This window comes from Esox lucius, chromosome 8 (assembly GCF_011004845.1).
Source record: "Esox lucius isolate fEsoLuc1 chromosome 8, fEsoLuc1.pri, whole genome shotgun sequence".
NCBI lineage: Eukaryota > Metazoa > Chordata > Actinopteri > Esociformes > Esocidae > Esox > Esox lucius.
Window position 1 is genome coordinate 4927116 of NC_047576.1, and position 25765 is coordinate 4952880.

General features: G+C 46.2%; 1 protein-coding gene across 5 annotated transcripts in view; it reads right to left on the minus strand.

Moving 5' to 3' along the window:
* Nucleotides 1-25765, minus strand: part of lpp (LIM domain containing preferred translocation partner in lipoma) — a 170343-nt gene that overhangs the window by 71409 nt on the left and 73169 nt on the right. For all 5 annotated transcript variants that reach the window (XM_010871259.4, XM_010871258.5, XM_020049139.3 and 2 more), the window contains 2 exons: nucleotides 20672-20769; nucleotides 14141-14263 (listed from right to left, as the gene is read on the minus strand). In XM_010871259.4, the coding sequence (XP_010869561.1) occupies nucleotides 14141-14263; nucleotides 20672-20769 (221 nt within the window). The remainder of the gene's footprint in view (nucleotides 1-14140; nucleotides 14264-20671; nucleotides 20770-25765) is intronic.

Here is a 25765-nt window from a genome sequence, read left to right on the forward strand (position 1 = left end):
CACTCAGACACAAAAGGAAATGTGATGATACCCCTCCATCCTCTCCTCTAACCAGTCACACGGAACAGGGTAGCAGCACTCTCACACTTAAAAATAGTTCCAGATAAGGCACATTAAATATGATTAAAGATTTCTCCTCGCCAAAATGTGGCGAGACCTCAAGCTGTTTTGAACTATCTCACATTTTCAGATAAAGTGCATTAACTGGGTATACAGACCGAGAGAGGTAGAGAGAAAGCGAGAGAGTGGGGTTGAGCGAGAGGGACAGAAAGAGAATGTAGCGGTTCCTGAAGACGAGTAGTCATTGTGCTACCGCTAGTTAGCACTGGCTGACAAACAAAATCCACTTCGTTCACATAGCCTGTGGATGGTCGAGCAGTCAGAGCACCTGACCATTAACCGAAAGGTTGCTGGATAGAATCGGGACGGTAAAACATATTTCTTTCTGTCACGAGCTAGCAGACTGTGGCTCAAAATGAGAAAGTGAACACACTCATACACATCTAAGGTTGAATAAATAAATGTAAAAACCGGTCGCGAACACAGAACGTCCACAAGTTCAGTTCACTCTGAAGTGTCAGGGCCTAAACTTCCCGTAACACTGGGGTTCTATAAGGTAATGACAAAACAGTGTTTTGAGGTTCCATAAGATTATGACAACACAGTGTTTTGGGGTTCTATAAGGTCATGAAAACACATTGTTTTGGGGTTCCATAAGGTCATGACAACACAGTGTTTTGGGGTTCTATAAGGTCATGAAAACACAGTGTTTTGGCGTCCTATGAGGTTATGACAAAACAGTGTTTAATACATTAGAGTTCATTAGTGGAATCTGCAACAGTGTCTGAACATCTGATCTACCTTCCCACTTGATTGGCAGCTATCCAGATTCAATATACAGCTGGTGTGAATGTGAGTGTTAGAAGGTCAAAAGTCATTCCAGTTCCACATTAGCATTAATTGCACGGATGACTTTAACCAGAGCTGTTATGGAATCTCTTAATGGTAAAATATTCACAGAAGAGTTGGGTTTTTCTCCAAAGTCTCCATAGAGCAGCATAACGATTGGATATCCCAGTTTAATATCCGCTCCCCTTATTCCTCTGTGCTTACGTAAGCCTAGAAAGAATTAGTCCTCACAACTCAAACATATAATATTACAAACGTGATGCAATGTCATCATAAGATGTACTCTGTGTGTGTGTGTGTGGTTACTGTCTGATGTAACTCAGTGCTACAGAACAATAAACATCAGGCTCTCTGAAATTCTGGAATGCAACCAATTAAAAGTTGCATCCAGCATCTGTATTCATAACGGCTGCCTATTATTTATGATGCATGCAGTATGCCGAAGGTAATGTTTGCAACGACTGGGATACGTGGTCGTCTCCCCAACACTGGTTCAACCAACTTACGGTAAAGTCGGTCTGGATAAGAGGAGCGGGGAAAGGACTAAAACACAAATGGGATTTGACGTAAACATATAAGCCATAGACTTTCTGACAACCAGAGACACGGGAAGGTGGAAGCATTCTGAATTAGTTGCAGGCCTTTGAGGCACATAACGAGGGGAGTAAACCAGTCGTGGGACGACCATGACGGGAGCCCTACTGACAGTATTCCGGAGACGACCAGGGCCTGTGGGAGGTATGGTGGCACTCTACGACCGTTGTAGAGCCTGAACCTGCTGGAGCGAGTCACCATCTTGACATCAGCGGAGAACAAGCCGTTGTTTAGGAAAGGGGAGCAGCACTGTCTTGTTGAGGTTGAGCTTGAGGAGGTGGGCCGACATCCGAGCGGAAAGGCGGTTCACCTCTTGAGGGTCAGCAAAGCAGAGGAGTAAAACGGTTGAGCGTGATCCACGCGGAAATGACACACGAGACAATGTGAGGATATGGCAGAGCCAGTACGACTTGGTGTATAGAGAAGAGAAGGGGGCCAAGAACCGAGCCCTGGGGGACACCAGCAGTGCGCGGCAGTGAGGCAAACACAGATCGTTTCCATGCCACCTGGTTGCAGTGGCCTGCCTGGTAAGATGGAAATGCATCAGGGTGCAGAGCCAGACACCCAGACTGGAGAGGGTGGACAGGAGGATCTGACGGTTAACCGTGTCGGAGGCTGCACACACAGCAATGCAGAGGAGAACAGCGGCTATTGAAAAGAGCTGCGGTTACACAGAGGAGAGACGCCTCGGAGAGAAGCCTGACCAGTTAGGCTCGATGAGAGACAGCAGCAGATTTGGTGGGAGAGAGGACGCGTGTTTGTCAGAGGTTATGGGCAGGAGGGATAACAGTCTGTTGTTAAGGTAAGAAAGGTCAATTGTTGGTTCCTTTTGGAGGGGAGGTACTCGGCCAGGGGGGACAGTCAGGGGTCAGGGGGGACAGTCAGGGGTCAGGGGGGACAGGCAGGAGTCAGGGACAAGTTGATGAAGAAGGTAGAGAGTGGGTGATCTCCAGAGATCATCTGAAGAGGGGAAGAAGGAATGGGGTCAAGTGGGCATGTTGTTGGGAAACCAGCAGGCGCTAGTCAGGACTTACTGTCATGAATGTGGAAAATAATTCAGCTACATAACATATCCTGTTGTAGCTGAAAACATTTATAAAAAGAAAAACAGAGCTGTAACCTATCTGGTTCCAAAATACAGATTTGTAACATATTCTGTTCCAAAATACAGCACTTTATATGTTCCTGGGATTTTTTGGGGGGATTATCAAGATAGCCATCTGTAGGTGCTGTTAGTGTTAGGGATATGATGATGTTTAAGGACAGAGTTACATATCCTGTTACAAAATACAGCTCTCGTGCCTGCTGTTGCATTTCAATGTTCAGTGTCTTTTGGATCAGTCTTATGTTACGCTCTCCTTGGTTATATCAAAGCATTGTTTCAAGTCAGCAATTTAATTCAAATAATCTATGCTTAATTTTACTTCTGCACCTATGTATATCGTATGTCTGATGAGAGAGAAAGAGAGATGAGGAGAAAGTGTTGAGATGGAACGATGGACAGACAGGAGGGCAAGGAAGAGAGAAAGAAGAAGGAAAAAAGAAAGGAGAGATACAGAGGGAGACAAATATAAAGTATGTGCCACAAACATATATCCTTCTCCCTCCTCACATACTGACCCTCAACTCCAGTTCTACACACCTACACACACACCTACACACACCTGAGACAAGGTGAGAAGCCATTGGGCATCTTTGGATCCGATGACATTGATATTAGCAAGAGAGACATTTTAAACTGTGAGCAGGAGCCTGTGTGCGTGCGCTAGACGCAGCGCGGGGGGTGTAATGTGCAACGGCAGCACTTGACGTTAAGCTTTTTAGCACTATAGCTGTGAGGGCCGCTGCTGGAATGTAAAGAGGCAGGTTCTGATGGCAGTCACAGCTTCCCAGTACAAACACGTGTCACAGGCTGCCGTTAACAGTAAGACACACAAGAACCGATACTTCCCAGACCATGACTAACCCACACTGATGGCACACGAAGGGCCCCAGGCCACTCCCCTCTGTCGGCTGCGGGTCGCCCCTTTCGAAACTCTCAGCCTGCTGCCTGACTGCCCACAAGGTCAGATGGAGCCAGGGGCAACAGCTAACTAAGGCAGTGCTAACCGCTGCCGCTAACCGCTAACATCTCCGTTGCCCTACACTTAACACCATGTTAACCGCTAGCGTTCCTTTGTGCTTCACACAGTTAACTCTATGCTAACCGCTAACATCTTCGTTGCCCTACACTGTTAACACCATGTAAATGTAAAAGGCAGTTTTGCAACAGTTTTGTTAAGTTAAACATGAGTTTCATCGGTTGCTTGCAAAGATTGGCTAGGGTGGACACACACCACATGCTATAATGTACTATTTTTTTTTATAAAAAGGGCTGAACCAGGTTGCAAAGCCACTGTCCGTTTCCCAAATGAAAGGCTCATAGGGTCAACAGAAGTGTACTTCACAAGGATCAGGGCACCATTTATGACACCAGCTCGGCCTCACAGGGCTGTCGGGGCGTGACTCCTGTCAGCTGAGACTGGCAGAGAGACAACAAACAAGGACTTTTGACCCCCCTCCCCCCGGATGAACTGGACTCTTTTCCAGACTGGCATTTTTTTTTAGCTCACCTAAAACAGCCATTGTCTGTGACAACCCTGTGCCATTTCCTAGTGCCAGCAACACACATGCACACACACACATTGATGAATGGATTTGGTGTTGTAGAGATCTGTTGCCCCTGATCACCCGTAACATTTTGATTTGTATCGATCCCTCAGGCCAGCTTAGAGAGAAACACTTCAGTGTTTGTTTCCAGGACCTGAAGTGGTCAATCATCATCAGCTAGGAGGCCTCCGGACTCGGCTCCCGATCTCGTCCTCATCCTCTACTCCGAGTCCTTAATCAATGCTTGGTTCCCAACTAGATAGAGGTCCGTGTCCTAAATGCCACCTCGCTCCCAGTGTAGTGCACTCCTTTTGACCAGAACCAATGTGGTTGTAAATTAGAGTGCAATTGAGAACAAAAACCTGGGATTATGGTTCAATATGGGCTTCGAACGCAGAATCATAACGTTCAATGACAGCCACTCATGGTGAAAACACAGCTCGGTCTAGGCCGTCGAGGGCCGGCATTGACACACGGCTTAGCCCCAGCCTGTAGAAACATGCAGTCAGTCAATTATCAGTGGAAATGAAACATGGCATTGATGCCAATCCAAAGCAGTCGAGGAATCTTGCTATGGAAAGAATTTCCTCTGGCCCTCCTCTCGTCCAGAAGAAAGAGCAGAGTTATCCATCACACACCTCATTTAGCTCTCAGTCTGGATGGAATGGAGGGATGAGGAGGAGGGAAGGAACGGAGGGATGAGGAGGGAAGGAAGGAACGGAGGGATGAGGAGGGAAGGAAGGAACGGAGGGATGAGGAGGAGGGAAGGAACAGAGGGATGAGGAGGAGGGAAGGAACAGAGGGATGAGGAAGAGGGAAGGAACGGAGGGATGAGGAAGAGGGAAGGAACGGAGGGATGAGGAGGAGGGAAGGAACGGAGGGATGAGGAAGAGGGAAGGAACAGAGGGATGAGGAGGAGGGAAGGAACGGAGGGATGAGGAGGAGGGAAGGAACGGAGGGATGAGAAAGAGGGAAGGAACAGAGGGATGAGGAAGAGGGAAGGAACGGAGGGATGAGGAGGAGGGAAGGAACAGAGGGATGAGGAGGAGGGAAGGAACGGAGGGATGAGGAAGAGGGTATGGGGATGGGTGGGAGGGAGGGAAGGGGATGATCAAAAGAAGTGTTCATTAAATCCTATGCATCTCCTCCGTTGACGTCGAGGACAGATGAATACTGTCACTTCCTGTCTGCAGCCGCCGAGTGGCTGACAGGTGGAGGGAGTCCCAAATGGAAGACTAGCTGTCAACGTAGTGGGCCCTACAAATAGGGATTAGGGCAAGAGATAAAGAGGTATCTTTGATTCAGAGTCGGACGACAGGATTAGTTCTGCTCTGGGACAACGCGGCCGTTTAGGAGGGAAGCACTGGCTCCCTTGACCCAATTCAGTGTGATTTGGGACGCACTAACACAGCCCAGCGTACAGTTCCCGCGCTAGTGAAGTGGGATGAAATGGATACTACCATGATAATATAGTGTACGTACCATTTCCACTATCCCAATATTATTTTCTGGAAAAATTATCTTTAACTTCTAGTACGCTTCAGGAATGGGACAATTTGCTTTAGAAATTTTTTATATACATTTTTACATTATTTTATTAAATCATTATATAACCAGGCAAGTCAAATCGTATTTTTTATTTCTATATTTAAATAAATGCCTGGCAGGAGGCTAAAAAGTCCTCCTATAGGGAATGGGTAGACAGACACACGACAACAGCACAGAACTAACAAAGAATCATTAAAACCAATCATATAGACATGGACACCACTAAACCAAAAAAGGAAAGCATAGACAACAACAAACATTATGAAACACACAGACCAGGAAGCAGACAATAGAAAAACAACACAGCAGGACACAGGTATGTTTTCAACATGTAGGCAAGGACAACGACAGAACAACACAGCGGAGCTACAGTGAACAAGCACATTACATTCATGACCACATAACAAGGGCTCCTGTGGCCCATTCGTCCTTCTGCGACAGATACGCTGGGGACAGGTTGGAAACGTCAAGTGGCAACAAAACCATGGTTATTGAAAGGTATTGGTAACGGCACCAAAAGTACGGCGAACATACTGTACGGATATTTGCCTGGATGTTCCCTGTCATACTGCTAGAGAGCAGTGTTTACGGAAGCAGTTGACTACAAAACAAGAGTCAGCACAAATGTCAAGGCTAAATGAGGAGGGCTGGGTTTATGAAGCACGGGCGGGTGGGGGGGGGGCATTAATTTAATAGAGAGCCTCATGCTCAGAAAGACTTTCAATAACTCACAATTATTGAGTTAACTCAATTTAGAGTTTAATACTTCACAGTTCCACACTGGAAGCTGCCAATACGAAGGATGGCAATGAACAGGGATCATTTGATGACTGTTTGAAGAAACAAGACAAAAAAAAACGTGATGTGATTTCAGGCTTTTTTCTTTCTTCTCGGGTGAGCGTTGTTATATAAATGCAACAGTAAGTTAAAATGTGATAAGGATATGAGTAAATGAAGCACGCTGTGATTTGTGGAATTACTATTCAAACTAAAGGAGCTTCTCAGCAACAGTAAATCTGAAAGCGATTTAAATTCAAACATTTCCCCTCGGTCCAGGCCAGAGCACGGGTGTCTTCAGTAATTACAAGCCAGAAACCAAACACAAATTAGGAACATGGGAATTGTTATCACAGACACTGTAACGTTGATCTAGAAAAGAGAGACTTGAGTGGTTTTCTGTGAAGGTTTCGTTTTACTGAGCTGAATCATCAATAGCTGGATCCCTGTTGTGTTGTCATACAGACAACTTCAACATGACACCAGTATCATGTCAGGGTTTCACCAGGCAGAGACAGAGAGGAGAGAAGAAAAGAAAAGAAAAGGAGAGGGACGGAGGACACAAGAGAAAAAGAGGGAAAGAGAGGTCTCTGTGGAGGCAGCCAGCATGAGTCTCATGAAGGGGGCAGTGGAAAGGTCACAGTCCTATTATCATACACACCTTCCCTGCTGAGCGCCATGGGAACAGAGACGTGGAGCCACAATGGAAGCGCTTTCCATGCTATACCCAGGGATCTAAGCAATTGGCTGCTACAGAGCCACAACTTCCCCCGGAAAACTGTTACCACACAGTGTGGTATGAGGAGGCCCTGGTAACTGTGTGGAGCAGGGTCAAGGGTCAGGGACAGCCATCATGCTGCCATATTTTGACATTTGTGATCCTCAATCGTCCATCCAGTGACAGACAAGAGGGAAGAGAGAGAGGGAGAGACAGAGAGGGGGAGATGGAGAGAGGGGGAGATGGAGAGAGGGGGAGATGGAGAGAGGGGGAGATGGAGAGAGGGAGATACAGAGAGGGTGAGACAGAGAGGGTGAGACAGAGATTGTGAGACAGAGAGGGTGAGACAGAGGGGGAGATGGAGAGGGTGAGACAGAGAGGGAGATGGAGAGGGAGAGACAGAGAGGGAGATGGAGAGGGAGAGACAGAGAGGGAGATGGAGAGGGTGAGACAGAGAGGGAGATGGAGAGGGTGAGACAGAGAGGGAGATGGAGAGGGTGAGAGACACAGATGGAGGAAGACAGCGGGAAAAGACTTGCTGAATAAGGGATGGGTACCAGCATAGTTCAGCGCTCCTCTAACTTATTTTAATGTATATAGATATCTTTATTTAGACAGAGAAATGAACTGAGATCAAGATCTCTTTCACAGCTGAGCCCTGTTTTACAATAATTCAAACACACAGAAAATGGTCATAAAACACACGTTAAGAGAACAATCACAATTGACAAATAAAAAGATAATGTAAAAGAAACTTAAAACATGTTTTATGGGCACTAAATAATTCAACTTAAGGCCACTCAGACTGGCGTTTCATGGGTGCGGGGCAAAATATTCACAAGCAGTGTTACCCAGTTGTGAATAGGCCCGCGGTATCTCCAACGCTATCCAGTCTTCAGCTAAACTGCGTTTGAACACTTCAATAAGGCACGTCTGGCTCAATGTGGAGTCTTTGACACACAGAGTGACACCACGCTGTCTAATACTGCACAAATGAAGCAGACACACACACACACACACACACACCAAATGTCTGGCTTCTCCGAAAGTAGTGACAGAATGTGGTTCCCAGTGACTGTATGTCTATTCTGAAATGAATGGAACCACCCATTCACGCTGGTGATTGGCAGACAGAACAATGACTCCTAGGCATTCAGATGTAGGTCATAGACGCATTGAAACTGTGTCATGACACGCGGTTGTTGTGAAGAAGGTGCCGAGACGAACCCCAGGAAGAATGAGTAAGGGAATGGCTGTAGACAGAGGCAGCGTGAACACTGGTTATGATCAAAGGCCTTTTCAAAGATATGCCTGTTCCAGTCCAATTCCATGCAGGACACGCGTCAAGCACAACGCAGCGTTGACAGCACATCTGCACGTTTACGACAGGAAACGCAACCCTTCCTGAGAGGCGGTCCATGGAGGATACGTTCGATGACGTCACTGTTAACTGACTGTTGGCGAGGTCAAAGCTGACTCTACACATTACCATGCCGACATACTGTAACCCATTAACTAAGCCCAGTCTAACAAGGTATCTGACTGGGTTGATAAAACATGGTAACTGAATGATAAGGTAGCTGACCCCACCGGGCCTGGTAATGCTAACGCTGCGGTTAGGCGAGCCGAGGTAAGACGAATCCCAAGCAGTGGATACAGGATCCATCCCCCGCGGTAGGCATCTTTCTATGCTAACACCTTGGCCTCGGTCGCCTTCCACAGATGACATCACCACGTTTATTGCTCTTCTCAGAGAGAAAGGGTAATGTCCTCAGAGCAAGTGTAATGTCCCAATGTAGCATCTCCATAACTCCATAGCAAGTCCACGGAGATCCAAAGACGCTTAATAAGACGCTCAAAAAACGCAATGCAGAGGTAAGGGGATCGGTCGCCTTGGTAATGAGAGGTCTCATCCGGTGCGCCCCCACCCCCACCGACGTCTCCACTGACCTGTTGTAGCTACTCCGCTGGCTTGGTGAGTGCTATGTTTTGACAGTCATCCAGGCCTCAGTGATAGCGGGGCCCCAACCGATATAATGCGGTCGGACAGGCCGGAGCTGCACATTAGCAAAGCCACATACAGCAGCCTGTCGCTGGGGACGACTGTGCCGAGCGCCCACTCACTTAGGGTGGCTTAGCATGAAGTGGACAGCTTAACCACAGTCGGCAGAGCCTGTGTCTCGGTCTCCATTACTACCATCACTTCAGGCCATATGGAAACAGTGATTCCTCTCCGTGCAGACAGTCATCAAAGTGACTATTGGCATGGTTAATGAGCCAGTCCATCCACCGGTTAATCTAGGGTTAATGAGCCAGTCCATATACTGGTTAATCTAGGGTTAATGAGCCAGTCCATCCACCGGTTAATCTAGGGTTAATGAGCCAGTCCATCTACTGGTTAATCTAGGGTTAATGAGCCAGTCCATCCACCGGTTAATCTAGGGTTAATGAGCCAGTCCATCCACCGGTTAATCTAGGGTTAATGAGCCAGTCCATCCACCGGTTAATCTAGGGTTAATGAGCCAGTCCATCCACCGGTAAATCTAGGGTTAATGAGCCAGTCCATCCACCGGTAAATCTAGGGTTAATGAGCCAGTCCATCTACTGGTTAATCTAGGGTTAATGAGCCAGTCCATCTACTGGTTAATCTAGGGTCAATGAGCCTGTCCATCTACTGGTTAATCTAGGGTCAATGAGCCTGTCCATCTACTGGTTAATCTGGGGTTAATGAGCCAGTCCATCTACTGGTTAATCTAGGGTTAATGAGCCAGTCCATCTACCGGTTAATCTAGGGTTAATGAGCCAGTCCATCTACTGGTTAATCTAGGGTCAATGAGCCAGTCCACCTACCGGTTAATCTAGGGTTAATGAGCCAGTCCATCTACTGGTTAATCTAGGGTTAATGAGCCAGTCCATCTACTGGTTAATCTAGGGTCAATGAGCCAGTCCATCTACTGGTTAATCTAGGGTTAATGAGCAGTCCATCTCTAGGGTAAATGAGCCACTATCTATGGGAGTACAGAACCGTGTCAGAACATCCAGGGTAATAAATCTGTGTCAAAACAGACAGGAGAATGGAATCATCTCACTTCCCCAAGTTATACCACGAAAACGACCAACTAAAGCATCAAATTGTTTTGAGGAAACCATCGGGTTAACCAACGCCAACTGTTCTCTTTGCAGAAGGGTTCTCTCCCCTCTAACGTTCATGATAAACTCTGGTTCCATTTCATTTAGGAGAATGAAGTACAGCAGACAGGGCCACCCATCAGCTGGGCGTCTACAGGGAGAACCGTCCCAGTTCTCTGTCCCAGACACTCTGGAGAGGGCAGAGTGGCCAGCTGAATTCAGAGTGCTGGCAGGGGTAATTAAGTGCACACAGAAAGCTTCAAATTGAGGAATCTGGTTAATCAGAGATGCAGTAACTGTTTCAAAAGCTGGGGTATGAGACCTTGGCAATTATATTACACAAGGAGAGGAGACAGGAGGAGAAACAAAATGATGAGAGATGAATGGAGAGGAGAGCAGGAGGAGAAACAAAGGGATGAGAGATGAATGGAGATGAGAGCAGGAGAGAGGCATGAATGACAAAGTTCAAATAGAGTTAATCAGACAGAATCAGCTCCAGCAGGGAAGAAATTGTATGTTTGTGTGTGTGCTTCCAACTTATCAACATCTTTGTGTACATGTGGGAACCTGAAGTCCCAAAGAAAGAAAAACCTGAAAAATCTGTCCTGTGGAATCTGAGCATTAACAATTACAACATGAATGTACTTGGAAGTGAATGTGCCTGGGTTAATGAGAACAACAGAAACCTCTCTGTTTAGATTCTCTCTGAAGGCTGCATTCTGATAACCACAAGAATGTTTACACTGACCATTTGGCATGGGGGTTACTGTCTTGGAAACCTGATCTTTGCTAGGTAGACACACCCTTCAATGTGTATATCAGCTTTTAACCAACATTAGCAGTGAGAAGAGATTGAGTGAGATGAGATTGAGGTTGCGTAAGGAAGACCAGGTCCGTAACCTCACGAACAAGACTTTCTAATGCTGCAATAAATAATTGAATTACTCTCTCCCTTGACAACCGGGCATCATTATTTCACCCACGGTACGAAACGGCTGATTTCTAATAGCCCAAACAAGGTTTTTTTGGCAGGTCCCCACACCACGCACAGACAAACGCACGCGCACACGCGTGCACGCGCGCACACATCACACAGCACAGTCCCAGCTTGCATGCCAAATTAAACCCTAAACCCTATTATATATGGTGCACTACTGTTGATGAGAGCCTGCACTACGAAGAAGTGCCCTTCAGTGTGAACAACAGAGTGTGCTTTGATATGTACAGGTCTTTTGCCATTCAGACAGTCAGTCCAGGCAGGTTTTTCTGTCTTTCAGAGCCGCATATACAGGTGCATGTTAATATTTAAAATAATACTGACAAAAGCTTTCAGACTCCTCTGACTTGTTACCGATCACATTCAATTTTATTTTTATTTTTTTATTTTTTACAAAGATTTGCACTTATTCCATGTTTTATTTAGGAAAAACCTATCTGGCACTAGAATAGGACGGTGTAGATGGGATGTACCACCTAAAAACCTGTTTACCTGTGTGCATGTGTGTGCGTGTGTGTGTGTGTGTGTGTGCGCGCGTGTGCACGTGTGAGAAAGAGGGTCCACCTGCAGTTTGTGTGTGTGTGCTCACATACACACGTGCACACGTCAGAGTGTTTGCTATATCAGGTTTATCAGAAACAAACTTCAGAAGTTTTCAGAGCGCTGTCTCATTGGACAATGCCTAGAATTTCCTGTTTTGCCTCTCCTCGAATCAACACACTATACTATGTAAACTTGCAAGCCTGGAAACCGGTCTTCCAAACATAATAAAACGGCCATCCACCCACGGTTAACAGCCTGGGCTAGCTCGCTAGACACAGCCTTCCAGAAATGCTGACTGAACTCAAAAGTACAGTCTATGATTAGGTGTATCCTGGCCCGGGGGCATGAAGGTGACCAGAAAGGCTTGATACTGTCCACCCTTGCTGTCTTGCCAGGTGGGTTCTCATTGCCACTGGGATGACCTCCCTCCAATGCCTCTCGGGGGCGGAGTCACTGGCTTGATGTTGTCTCTCTGTTGCGCACTTGTACAATTGGGCTGTACTCTGCTGGCAATACTCGGTCCTCATTCAGGATGGTTGCAGTTGGTGGGTGTCCCTTTGGTTGATGCTTGGCAATGTGGGTGGATTGATTTCCTGCCTGTTGGGCCTCCCCCAGATAGGGCCACAGTTTCCGTAGCTGTCCCTGTCCAAAATCCTCCTGGTTGGGTGGCAGATCAAGACGATGCCTGACGATTTCAGTTGCCACTGTGCTGACACCTCCCTCCCTCCCCCGTGTTGTCCCTGTCCATCTGGTCATGCTTCTGACCTGGTCTAAATTTAAAAAGACTCTGGATTTTGCCCACATGCACTTATTAATTATTCCAAATGGACTCTTAATATTCCAGCCGGCACAGTGAGAAGAGGACGGGTCACCCCTCTGAGCCTGGGTCCTCTCTAGATTTCTTCCTAAATGTTGGCCTTCTTAGGGAGTTTTTCCTAGCCACTGAAATTCAACACTACTGTTGTTTGCTCCTTGGGGTTTAAGGCTGGGTGTTTTTTTAAAAGCACTTTATGAAAACTGCTTTATAAATACATTTGATTGATAGATTAATCTTAATATGTTCACCTGGCACAGCCAGAAGAGGACTGGTCACCCCTCTGAGCCTGGGTCCTCTCTAGGTTTCTTCCTAAATTTTGGCATTCTTAGGGAGTTTTTCCTAGCCACTGAAATTCAACACTACTTTTGGGGTTTAAGGCCAGGTGTTTTGTAAAAGCACTGTGACATCTGCTAATGTGAAAAGGGCTTTATAAATACATTTGATTGATTGAAAAGTGGAAAAGAACTCTTGGAAGTTATCAGTTATAGTGTTGGGTTACTCCAGGAAGTTATCAGTTATAGTGTTGGGTTACTCCAGGAAGTTATCAGTTATAGTGTTGGGTTACTCTAGGAAGTAGTCATAGTGTTGGGTTACTCTAGGAAGTTGTCAGCAACAGTGATGGGTTACTCCAGGAAGTTGTCCGTTATAGTGTTGGGTTACTCCAGGAAGTTGTCAGCTATAGTGTTGGGTTACTCCAGGAAGTTGTCAGTTACAGTGCTGGGTTACTAAGTTACTGGGCACAGATACTAAATCCTTCTCATCAAATTAATGTTCAGCAGCTTGCCCCTGAAGCCCTTCCTTTTCATTCCCAAACACCTCTGGTTCGTTTGAAACATTACGCTGTACTGTCCTACATTTATTATGTGTCAAACAATTTCACTTTCTGCCCAAGGCTTTTACTTGTTCTTAAATTCAGCTGATATCTATTTAGGATATAGGCCAAGAATCATTTTATTATTATACACCAGTAACCCTTAATTCCACATTCAGGATTCAGATCAATGCAAATAGAAGACCCAAGCACTGATCAGTTTGTAATCTAGCTAGTCTGGACATATGTTAGAGAGAATGGCCTAAGGGAATATGGCCGTGTACTGGCAGTGTTGTCTTCTTTCTTAGTGAGCCTATGTATTGTGGAGCTCTTGATAGCAGTAGCTGCCAGTTCAGTTTGTGGTAGCTTTGTCAGTACCACAGCATTGTGGGATTTATAAGGTCAGTTCCGCATCAGGTCAAGGTTAGGGTTGTGATATTAGGGTACAGTACCAGAGCAGTGCAGGGTTTATAAGGTCAGCTCCTTCCCAGGTCTCATTTAGGGTCAGGGTTGTTATTTGGGTGAAGCACCAGAGCAATGTGCGGTTTAAAAGGAGAGCTACTCTCCAGGTCAACGTAAGGACAGGGTTGTGACATTAGGGTCCCAGGTATAAGTTAGGATCAGGGTTGTGATATTTGGGTACAGTACCTGAGCATTGCGGGGTTTATAAGGTGAGCTACTCTCCAGGTCAGCCAGGATGGAGGTCAGAGAGTCAATTTCAGCATCCAGACTAGAGCGTCTCTCCTCCAGGGTTTTCTGTGGCCCACGACTCTGGAGACAGATGACAGAGGGGTTAGAGAGACAGAAATACACATGTATAATTTACACACACATCAGGCTTCTCAGTGTCTACATGCTACCCAACTGCAGGGGTCAAAATGTGGCCAGTTATCTTTAGAGGATCTCTCTATACTGGCAATTTTTTACCAATATTTATCCTTTAAGGCAGCACTATTTGACTGCCTGTCTCCCTGACTGCCTGTCTCCTTGTCTGTCGCAATGCCCGTTTGCCAGCCAGCCTGCGCCTGTCTGCTTACTTTAGTCTCCCTACCCATCTTCCTATGTCTGTCTGCTAACCTGCCTGTCTGTCTGCTAACCTGCCTGTCTGTCTGCTAACCTGCCTGTCTGTCTGCTAACCTGCCTGTCTGTCTGCTAACCTGCCTGTCTGTCTGCTAACCTGCCTGTCTTTCTATACGTCTGCTTGGTGTGGCTCAGAATCTAGGAACTATTGACATCTCTCTGCTCCCATACACACTTTATCCTGATTTAGTCTCAGGTGGAATTAGAACTCCAAGTGAGTGCGTATCGAGTTCACCTTGGGCTTAAAGAAGCCTCTGTAAGCCAAGTGTGAATTAGAAGAGATTCCAGCCTGTGAAGAGGGAACCCGCCATGTAAGACAAGAATAACTGTCTGAAAGACATCTGTGGTGATTCGCTGCCCTTCTCACCCCAGCCTGAGCCCTTCCGTAGACTCAGTTATCTTTGTTTTAATGGAACGCTCCTAATCTAAAACACTCAAGGTGAAAGCCAATGCCTGCTCAAGTCAAATACATTAACGTTCATTGAATTAACATTTGTGTTCATTTATCTAAACCCCAATCATTCTAATAAATATATATATATATTTATTGGCTGAATGTTATTTACTGAATATTCAAGAACACAGTGGTATATCAGAGAACATCTTATTAATAAATTGTTATGAACCTGTATGAATTCTTAGTTTTTATTAAAAATATATTTACCAGATGCTCTATCTAGGAGTTTTACACCCATTAGCCAATCAATAATATAGTCATGTTGTCTACATGAACTGAAAAGGGACTGCACAAATTCCCTAGAAAAGCTAGTGTTGATTTCGTCGACAATAATACCTATTTTTAGTGGCAGTTGACGAGACGTTAACTGAAAAGACAGATCCGGAAAGACCATAACTAAACAAAAACTATTTTTCATTTTGGTTGACAAAAAAGCATTTTTTATAAATATTTTGTAAAAATCTCTCTCATCCCAATGTTGCAATGCTGTTATTGAGGGAAACTAAATGTCATTGCCAGATCATTCCAAACACCTCTCTCACTCACTCCCGCAATCTAATCTGGCAGTGAAGGATTGACTGGGTTCACTATGGCTACTCTCCCAGTACAAATAACAGGTAGAGAAATACAACAAACACCAAAAGACATTGGAAAGTGCATCATCCCAATATACATGCACAGGTAAAGACCGTGGTGTGGTACCGGGAGTAGCGGGTAGGCCCAAATTCTTTGTCAAATATCTAACAAATCGGGGTGGGGGGGGGTATGATTAGTGTTGGGTCACAGAGTTCAGCAGAGTTACAATAGATTAAAATAAACTGTTCCTGAGTCTGCTGGTGTGAGAACAATGAGACCTTTACCACCTGCACGATGGGAAGAGGGCAAATAGTTAGTGGCCTGGATGTGAACGGTCCTGATGATGCAGTGCGCTCTATGCAGACACCACTTGTGCTGGAGATCTACGATGGCTGGGAGCTGGGCACCAGTGATGAGCTGGAGGTCTACGATGGCTGGGAGCTGGGCACCAGTGATGTGCTGGAGGTCTACGATGGCTGGGAGCTGGATGTCTACGATGGCTGGGAGCTGGGCACCAGTGATGAGCTGGAGGTCTACGATGGCTGGGAGCTGGGCACCAGTGATGTGCTGGAGGTCTACGATGGCTGGGAGCTGGGCACCAGTGATGAGCTGGAGGTCTACGATGGCTGGGAGCTGGGCACCAGTGATGAGCTGGAGGTCTACGATGGCCGGGAGCTGGGCACCAGTGATGTGCTGGAGGTCTACGATGGCTGGGAGCTGGGCACCAGTGATGTGCTGGGTGTTTTTCACCACCCGTTGCAGGGCCTTCCATTCGGCCATGGAGCATCCGTCAAACCACACTGTGGCGCAGTTAGTCAGAATGCTCTCGATTGTGCAGCAGTAAAAGTTCACAAGGATCTTGGGAGACAGGTGGGCCTTCTTCAGCCTCCTCAAAAAGTACAGGCATTGAGGTAGAGGGTCCTGGGGAAGTCTTCGGAGATGTGGACACCCAGGAATTTGACGGCGGACATACACTCCACCTCAGTGCCATCGATGGGAACTGGGGCTTGACTGCAGCCTTTAGACTTTCTGTAATCCACAATGAGCTCCTTGGTCTTCTTTGCATTTAGAGCCAGGTTGTTTGTCAGCACACCATGCCGCCAGATCTCCAAATTGCAAGCTACTTACATTTCAAGCTGGCCATTCCAACCATCCATGTCAATTAAACTGCTCGAACGACAACACATGCACAGCACTCATTTCCTACTTGTTAATAACATTTAGGGAATTTCACACGTATCCATACTGTGTTGCTAGCTAGCTACAATATATTGTGAGCTGGATTATGTTGTTATATTCAAACAGGTTTGATTAGATTTCCATCTGATTACCATTCAGTGCTATCATTACTGATTGGACAAACAGCATTTGAGTTATTTCAAGTGTTTTAGAGTTTAAGTGAATATAAATGTAATCTCACACAGTCAGATCATTCTTTTTGCATTAATTATTGCCCTTTACTGCTGCAGATTACAGTGTTCTTCCACCAATTTGAGAAGAGAATCATTCAATAATGTTTCTGCAGAAATATGTGTTGGCAGAACAAGACTATGTATGTTTGTGTACATGGAAGTCAGTGATATGTTAAATATAGGTTAATGAGGTAATACTATTGATTTGACCAAAATGTGACAAAAATATAAGTGCATTTTGTTGACCAAAAAGGCTCACTGTTCTCGTCATTTCAACAATAACTAGACAAAATCATTATTTAAATAATAATAATTTGCCTGCAACTTTTGAATGTTTCAGTCATAATGACTAAATCTAGCCTAAATCAAAGAAAGGGTGCTAAAACTACAAGTGAACAGCAATGAGCTGGCCGAAAGACTGAGCAAGCCGGCAGGAGGACAAAGCGAGCGGGCAGAAAGACCCAGCGAGTCGGCTGAAAGACCCAATGTATAAGACATCCCAGTCCATGTGGTCCTAAAGCAAAAGAGCGGGATGTTAACCTTCAAGTTTTAAGTGAATTTCAGAGTATGCACAAGGATATGCTTTCTTCTCCTTTGTCTTTGACCATGCATTTTCAACCCCACTGAATTGTAAGGATGTCCTAGTAATACACAGTACCAGTCAAAAGGTTTTGTCACACCCACACCCTGTTAACTATTTTTCCACATTCTATTAAATTGAATAATCTACAATATGAAATGTATTTGAGCGGTTTAATACTTTTTGAACCCTATTATTTAGTCCAGTCAGAGAATACACTGCCCAACATGTCAGCTACTCAATTACGCAATGTCTGGTTTGGGAGCTTGAACCCTAACTATAGCCAAAGACCCTTAACTAACCAAAACAGTCAACATCTACATAAATAAATCATATTAAATGGGGGGGGGGGGGCGAGTTATGCACAATTAATTGATCATTAGTGGATGAAAGCCTCTAGCCTAAATTGCCTAAACTCCTAAAGAATTGATTGTAAGTCTCCTGAACGCTTTGTGTGTGTGCATGTGTGCCTGTGTATGTGAATACAGTAGTGGTCAGAAGTAGAATATAATCTGGTATGCAGAGAACACAGTCGAATATAATCTGGTCATCAGATTATACAGTAGAATATAATCTGGTATGTAGAGAACACAGTGGAATATAATCTGGTCATCAGATTATACAGTAGAATATAATCTGGTATGTAGAGAACACTGTAGAATATAAACTGATCAACAGAAAAAGTTGAATATAATCTGGTATGCAGAGAACACTGCAATATAATCTGGTCATCAGGGAATACAGTACAATACACCATATTCCGCCGGCTCTTTCGTCAGTATATAATATTTTATCAATGCTAGCATGACAGATTACTGAATGTAGTTTGAGGTGTTTTGGAGCAGTTTTCCTCACTTTTGTAAAGCGGGATGCACTGTTTCCATTCACGAATATGAATGCTAATAATGCTCATTATAGCCTGGGACAGGTGAATCATGGATTGTTTAAAGAAATGACGTGCCTTCAGGAACAACTCAGGGTAAGTGGACTTTCACCCAAATATGAATCTGGGCCAAACTCTCTCTTTAATAAAGAATCACTATACTTACTCATTTAATATGCATAATTAGGTCATACTATATACCAATTTGAAGTCCTTCCAGACCATGTAAAAGGACTGTTAAAAGTGAATGTGTTATTAATGAATAAAGAATCCTTCACAGGTTAATATTTTTTTTATCCTTACTTTACCAGATAAATAAACATTTTCAGTGAATGTATTTAAAGCAACATTTTAAAGCAATGAAGCACATCAACAACTCTGAAGTATCATTCAAAAGCCATGTTGTCCACCAGCCAGCTGTTGCCGTCTCTCTCCGACCCTGTCTCTCTCTCTCTCTCGCACTCTGGCCCAGTCTCTCGCACTCTGGCCCAGTCTCTCGCACTCTGGCCCAGTCTCTCGCACTCTGGCCCAGTCTCTCGCACTCTGGCCCAGTCTCTCGCACTCTGGCCCAGTCTCTCGCACTCTGGCCCAGTCTCTCGCACTCTGGCCCAGTCTCTCGCACTCTGGCCCAGTCTCTCGCACTCTGGCCCAGTCTCTCGCACTCTGGCCCAGTCTCTCGCACTCTGGCCCAGTCCCGCACTCTGGCCCAGTCCCGCACTCTCTCGCACTCTGGCCCAGTCCCGCACTCTCTCGCACTCTGGCCCAGTCCCGCACTCTCTCGCACTCTGGCCCAGTCCCGCACTCTCTCGCACTCTCTCGCACTCTCTCGCACTCTCTCGCACTCTCTCGCACTCTCTCGCACTCTCTCGCACTCTCTCGCACTCTCTCGCACTCTCTCGCACTCTCTCGCACTCTCTCGCACTCTCTCGCACTCTCTCGCACTCTCTCGCACTCTGGCCCAGTCAATTCAATTCAGCTTTATTAGCATGACAGTTATTACAACCGTATTGCCAAAGTTAGAGGTACAGTAAAGAGTCTACACGGTAGCAGCCCCATTTAAGGTGACATCAAGAACAACAATAACCAGCAGTTTCTCGATCTCTCGCACTCTACGGCCCTGGCTCTCTCTCTCTCTCTCTCTCACACACTATGGCCCTGTCTCTCTCTCTCTCTCGCACTCTATGGCCCTGTCTCTCTCTCTCTCTCGCACTCTATGGCCCTGTCTCTCTCTCTCTCTCTCTCTCTCACACTCTATGGCCAGGGTGAGACAAGGCGATGAAAGGTCAGGAGGTGAAGTCATGTGGCACTCAGAATGAACCCTGTTTTAAAAGGTCAAAGATATTGAGGTACACAGACGGTGGTTCTCAACTGGTTTTGCCTGGTTTTTGCCAGGCCAAAGCAAATCAGGTCGTCTCGGCTGTGAATCAGAACATGCATCTAAAATACACCAGACTGTATTCTTATTATAATTTAAAAAAAGAACACAATCTAAAACTATTTTTCTATTTCACTCAAATCATTGTAACCAGCCGCGACCGAAAACTGGTTCACAACCCATGAGTTGAGATCCACTACCACAGGGAATAGCATGCCATTTGGAACCCAGCCAACCAGCAGGAGTGCAGCAGCAGGGTGCTATCCCCCAGGAAGAGTGCACATGCCTGGGGTAAAAACTGAACAGCCTGGGGACATGAGATGTGACAGCAGAGCACCAATAGGTGTCAGCCTTCCTTGTGGTCCAACGAATAATGGACACCAGGGGGCGGGGCCATGCCAGGGGGCGGAGCCACACCAAGGGGCAGGGCCACACCAGGGGGTGGGCAGCTGAGGGGCAGGAGGACGGGGGTTTGCTTCAGGGAGGGGGGAATCCTCTAGGGGCTCCAGTGATACTGCTGCAGGTGGCTGTCTCTACACACACAGGATGCAGAAACTGGGCCTGTTCCAAACCAAACCCTATGTAGCGCGCTACTTCAGACAGGCGCCAGAGTCACTTTGGCCCAAAGTGACACACTGAATGGCGGATAGGGCTCCGTTCAGGACGCAGGCTGAGTCCGCAACGCCGAGGGACTAAAACCGCTGCTTTCCGGGCGAGAGAAAAACACGAGGCGGCAATTCAACTGAAACGGGACAGTGAGAGATGACCTCGCTGCGGACACAAAGGCTGAACAGAGGCGTCATTACTGTCCCATACCTGGTGATCTCCGTCCATGGGTGGAGGTGGGGGGAAGGAGATGGGGGAGCGGGTGCCTCCGTCGTCCGTGGGTGGGGGTGGTGGTGGTGGGTAGTCCCCTAAAACAGACAGCAACAGAGTTAGACACACACCCGTGGGAAAGACACGCCCCTCACAGAAATGGCCCCCTGTTCCCAACATACAGCACTACATATGACCAGGGGCTCATCTGGATATTAAATGAAAAGGTGCGCAGATGGGGACCAGCCCTGTCACGTTTCTCAAGAAGCACATGACCATGATGCGCACTTCGATCAATGCGTCCATCAGAGAACGGCAATCGTCAGCAATGTACGGTTGAATGGGTGAACAAACCAAGTATGAATTTGCTAAAACTCCTGCGCTCCGTTTCCTTTATTGGGACTCACATTCAGCTGTTCAGTAGGTTGAAGGAAGTGACAGAGAGAGAAACGGAGAGAGAGAGAAAAAAATACTGAGAAAGAAGTGACAGAAAACAAAGAAGGAAATAATGTAAAAAAAATCAACTACACTATCAGATTGACAGGCATAATTGCAACACTTCAGTCTAGCCAAGGTTATCTAATCTCGAGTTAGCCAGCATGTGTTCTCCTTCAGATTGGTGATGTAAACGTCTTGTTACAAGTCAAGAGGAAACAAGCCAAACACTGACTACTTCTAAAGCCCTTATTAATCCACAGATTCATCCTGCCACATGTTCCAGTCAGGATGAGAAGTAAAACGCCAAATTAGATTCTATTTGGCCTCTGTTTTCCATGTAGGACATCAAGTGGATACCAAAAACCACCCTATTCCCTACCTAAGTGCACCGCTTTTGAACAGGTTTGAACGGGGCCCAGAGCACACTAAATGAATAGGGGGCCATGTGGGACACAAGCCTAAAAGTTGAGATTGAATCATTTGACCGTGTACTTTTTAAGTACCCAACCAGACATGAGTGTTGCAAATTAAAGGCTGCTACTCAGACGTAATGGGAATTTGTAGAAATGTCAAGACTTTGATGAGTCCTGTTCAGAAATTCCATTTGCTTTATCCATGCCGGCTTCTGCTTTCATCCATTTTCATTAGAATCTAATTGATGTCATCAGTGTACTTTATTCGGAGTCTACTGACTGTATTAATTAAGCATGGACGTTGTCTGTTGGTCATCAATAAAATACAACAGAAAGGCCGTGTGTCGCAGCAGCGAAGCCCCTGTTCCGGCTCTGTCAAATTCCAAACGGGCCACACGTCTGTGACTTGTGCGAACGAGGCGCGCTGAGCGTGTCATTAGGGGATCCCTAGAGGCTGGAGGGGGGGCTCCACCTGAATTGTTCATGTCAGGGACTCCCGGCCTCCTCGGAGCCGAGGGGAGTTGCTAACACAACGAGAAAGAAAGATCAGGGGGAAAAAATCCCCTGCTCCTCTCCAAATGCATGTTGGAAGAGGAGAGCTGTTGCCCTGCCAGCCCTCCCCCTCCATCTCTCTCACCCAAACCCTCCCTCCCTCCATCCCTGACACTACCATCCCTCTTTCCTTCCATCCTACCATCCCTTCATCACTGGATCCTCCCTATCCCTCTAGCCTTAATAAAAGTAACTTGTAAGTCGGGTCTGACACGACGTGAATACATTAAGTTCTGTGTACATCTAACTCTCTCTAGCATCAAAGTTGTTTTGGATGTATTATTTCAGGAAACATGAGACTTGTAAATGTATCAGAGAGAAATGGATGATATATTGAAAAGGTCTTATGCGGAGAGACGAGGGCGAGTAGGAGTTGGTGGGGGTCATTCAGAAACATCCCTTCCTGTGCTTTAGAATCAGAGCACTTCAAGACCTTGATCCAGGCTTTTCCCACCCCCCTCAAAGTCCAGAACCACACCTCCCCAACCACCTGAGTCTGTAGCCAAGCTGAGCTATTTGATTGAGCCTTGTATTTGTGGGCAGACGAAATGGCAAAAAACACCAAATGGAAATTGACCGTTACTTTGAATGAACTAAATCAAAATTACAAACACAGCTGCAGAAATCACATTAGGTTGATTGCCAATTAGCAGTACATGTGTCAGAGAGGTTTGACAATTAGCACTTTGTTAGTTGCCTCATGATGCTTTGAAATCTCAAATACCAGAGTTCCCAAGAGGTCAAATAATCGGTACCCGAATTGCAAGTGAAATTATTCAACGTGTCAGGGGGAACAGTCAGAAAAATGGCAAATGGCAAATGTGGACAAACTGCATCGGCAAAGAGAAACAGTGGTTGTTGGAAAAAGCCATTGGTAAAGAAGGAGATGTCCACTGTTTGCTGGGTATCCCCATTTCGTGTTGAATAACTCATGTTGTTTTACAAAAGCACCACCCCACCAAACCAAACAGTCATGTTACTTCCAAAATTTCCAGTGTAACTAATGAACGAGGAAGCTCAGAATGTTTTGCGCATGCCAATAACCAATGAATGAAAACATTTTTCTCATGTCCTATATAACAGGCTCAGAATCACAGCTCTCCCGGCATCTTCATCCTGCTGTAATGACAAAATGGTTTTCAAAAATGCACGCCAATTTATTGAAAATGAAAAACTCATGTACAGTAAGCATTCAGACATTTTGTCCAAATTGAGCTCTGATGCATCCTGTGTCCTCTGATCCCACCCTGAAATGCCTTCAGAACATGACAGGAGCCCATGTGTCGCACATTCAATTGACTGGACAAGATTTCAGAAGGCACACATGGAGGGACAACAATCTCTGCTGCATTCCATGACTCCAAACCAAAGTTTAAGGCCTGAATGCCAAGTGCTCTGTCTGGTGACAAGGTACCGCTCATCACCTGGGTAACACCACCCCAACCGTGTACGTTAGATAATCAGGTTATTTTTCTCCCAACATACAGGGCCAAATTTCTAGAAATTATTTTTTTAAACCTTCATCATGTGGTAATGTGTAGACTGAGGCAAAAAGAAGTAATTCATTATAAAAGCAGTCGATAACACAACACAATGCGGACAAAGTGATGGGGTCTGAATGCGTTCCAAAGACACTGCACATACAAGAGCATCTGTCCAATAACCGAAAGGTTGTTAGATCAAATCCTTGAGCCGACAAGGTGAAACATATTTGTTGTGTCCTTGAGCAAGACAGTTAATCCAAATTGATCTTGGATCTGCTAAAAGACAAACATTTAAAGAAATGCAAATGTAACATGACATAGCCTAAATCGGACATGAGTGGTGATATTAAATACACATGGATTTACAGTGGATGTATACATTTCAAGTATCAGAGTAGCACATCTAAATGCAGGGAGACTCAACCACAGACGGTGGTAGAGTGCAGCTAATTATCTAACACTTAAGGGACGTGTTGATGTGGTGACCAAAGACATTCATTTCCACGGGACAGACAGACAGTTGCCGAGGGTCACAGCACAGGCGAAAGACACTGCTCAGGTGGCTGAATGGTTTTGTCATAACTGACCCTTAGCGCCCGGCGCCCTCTGGATATTTACAACAGTGGGTGTCTGGGAGGTGAGCGGTCAGCCATGATCTTGCCAGCACGCTCCCCATGCCCTGGGGTTGCGTAGGAACACAATGAGTGCAGGTGGCAGCCGATGACCCTTCCTGTGAGCTGGACAACGCTTCGCAGTTCACCCCTGCAGCGCGGTGGCCAAACCAACAGCAGAGTCCTTCTTTTCAAGGGGGGAGGGGTGGGCGGTGCGGCATTTCCTGAGGTCAACCGCCACCTCCACGGTGTCATCCAGGCAGGTTGTGATAGCACCAGCCGGCCAGCCAGTGAAACCCGACGGCCATCGGCGACTAGAATGACCAGAGCGGTGTCACGGGCAAACGTGAGCAGCCTGACATACGCATCCTTCAAAGTGCAGTTGTTGGTGTGGAGTCTGTACTGGAGGGATAAGAGCACTCGTCCTCGTGGTGCTCTGGGGGTTAGAGCCCAAAATGTCCTGGGTGACTCACCGACAGACGGAGCTGGACACATTCAGCCAGATGAGTCTTGGTTGCGGCAGTTCCAGGATCGTGCTCCTAAAATCCAAAACCAGCATCCTGGCACAGGTCTCTGGGTTGTCAAGGTGCTGGAGAATTTAGTGGAGGCCCATGTTGACAGCGCGGTCCACAGATATTTGCATTACTTCTTGGGAGTTACGTCATTCGGCAGACACTCTTACACAGAGCATTACTAGTGACTGCATACATTTTCATGTTTCTTTTTTTGTATACGAAACAGATGGTAACAGGCGGAGACATTTCTCTGGTGACAGATGGATTATGTCTACAAAAACTCTGGAAGAGCTGATTGGCAAAGTGTGGCCAGAGAGACTGTGGGGCCTGGGGAGACAGCGTGGGAAGGTGTCTGGAGGGCAGCCTGGACCAAAGAAAATGAGCCACACATCAAGATAGGTCAAGCATGGAGGCCAAGTCTCTGAATGCGGCATCAGATTGAGATGAAGAGGGTCAGGTCATGGCTGGATCCTGCCTTGAGAGGTGTTCAGAGGAGGCTAGAGACGATGGGAGTGGAGTCTGCAGATGATCCTGTAGAACAGTTGTTCCCAAACCTCTCCTGGGCCCCACCCCCAGCCATTCCATCTAATAGATGTATCCCAGAGCTAGCTCACCTGATACAACCGGTAAGAGTTTGTTAATTAGTCAACTAGTTGAATCAGGTGTGCTAGCTCTGGGATACGTCTAATGGATGGAATGGCTGGGGGGGTCCCAAAGGACAGGTTAGGGAACCACTGCTGTAGAGGAAAGGTCTGGGGAAAAAGCATGAGGACAGATCCTCTTCCATACTGGGTTCCACCGACTAGGATGAAGCATCAGCAGCTCAGGGTGCAGGGAAGTCCAGAAGAGTCACAACTCGTAGAACGTCATAACTTCAAAAAAAAAATCTAAAACAATCAGACATGGCAGCTAAGATAAACAAAAAGTTACTTCTATGAAATGCTACTGCATTAGCACTAAGAATTCAGAGAGAATAGAAATTGCACCTTTTAAGGTGTCTGTCTCTCTGACCAGTGGGACCCTGTAATGAGTCAGGGAGAATAAAAATGACTCTGCTATCATCCTAAAAGGCACTCTATTC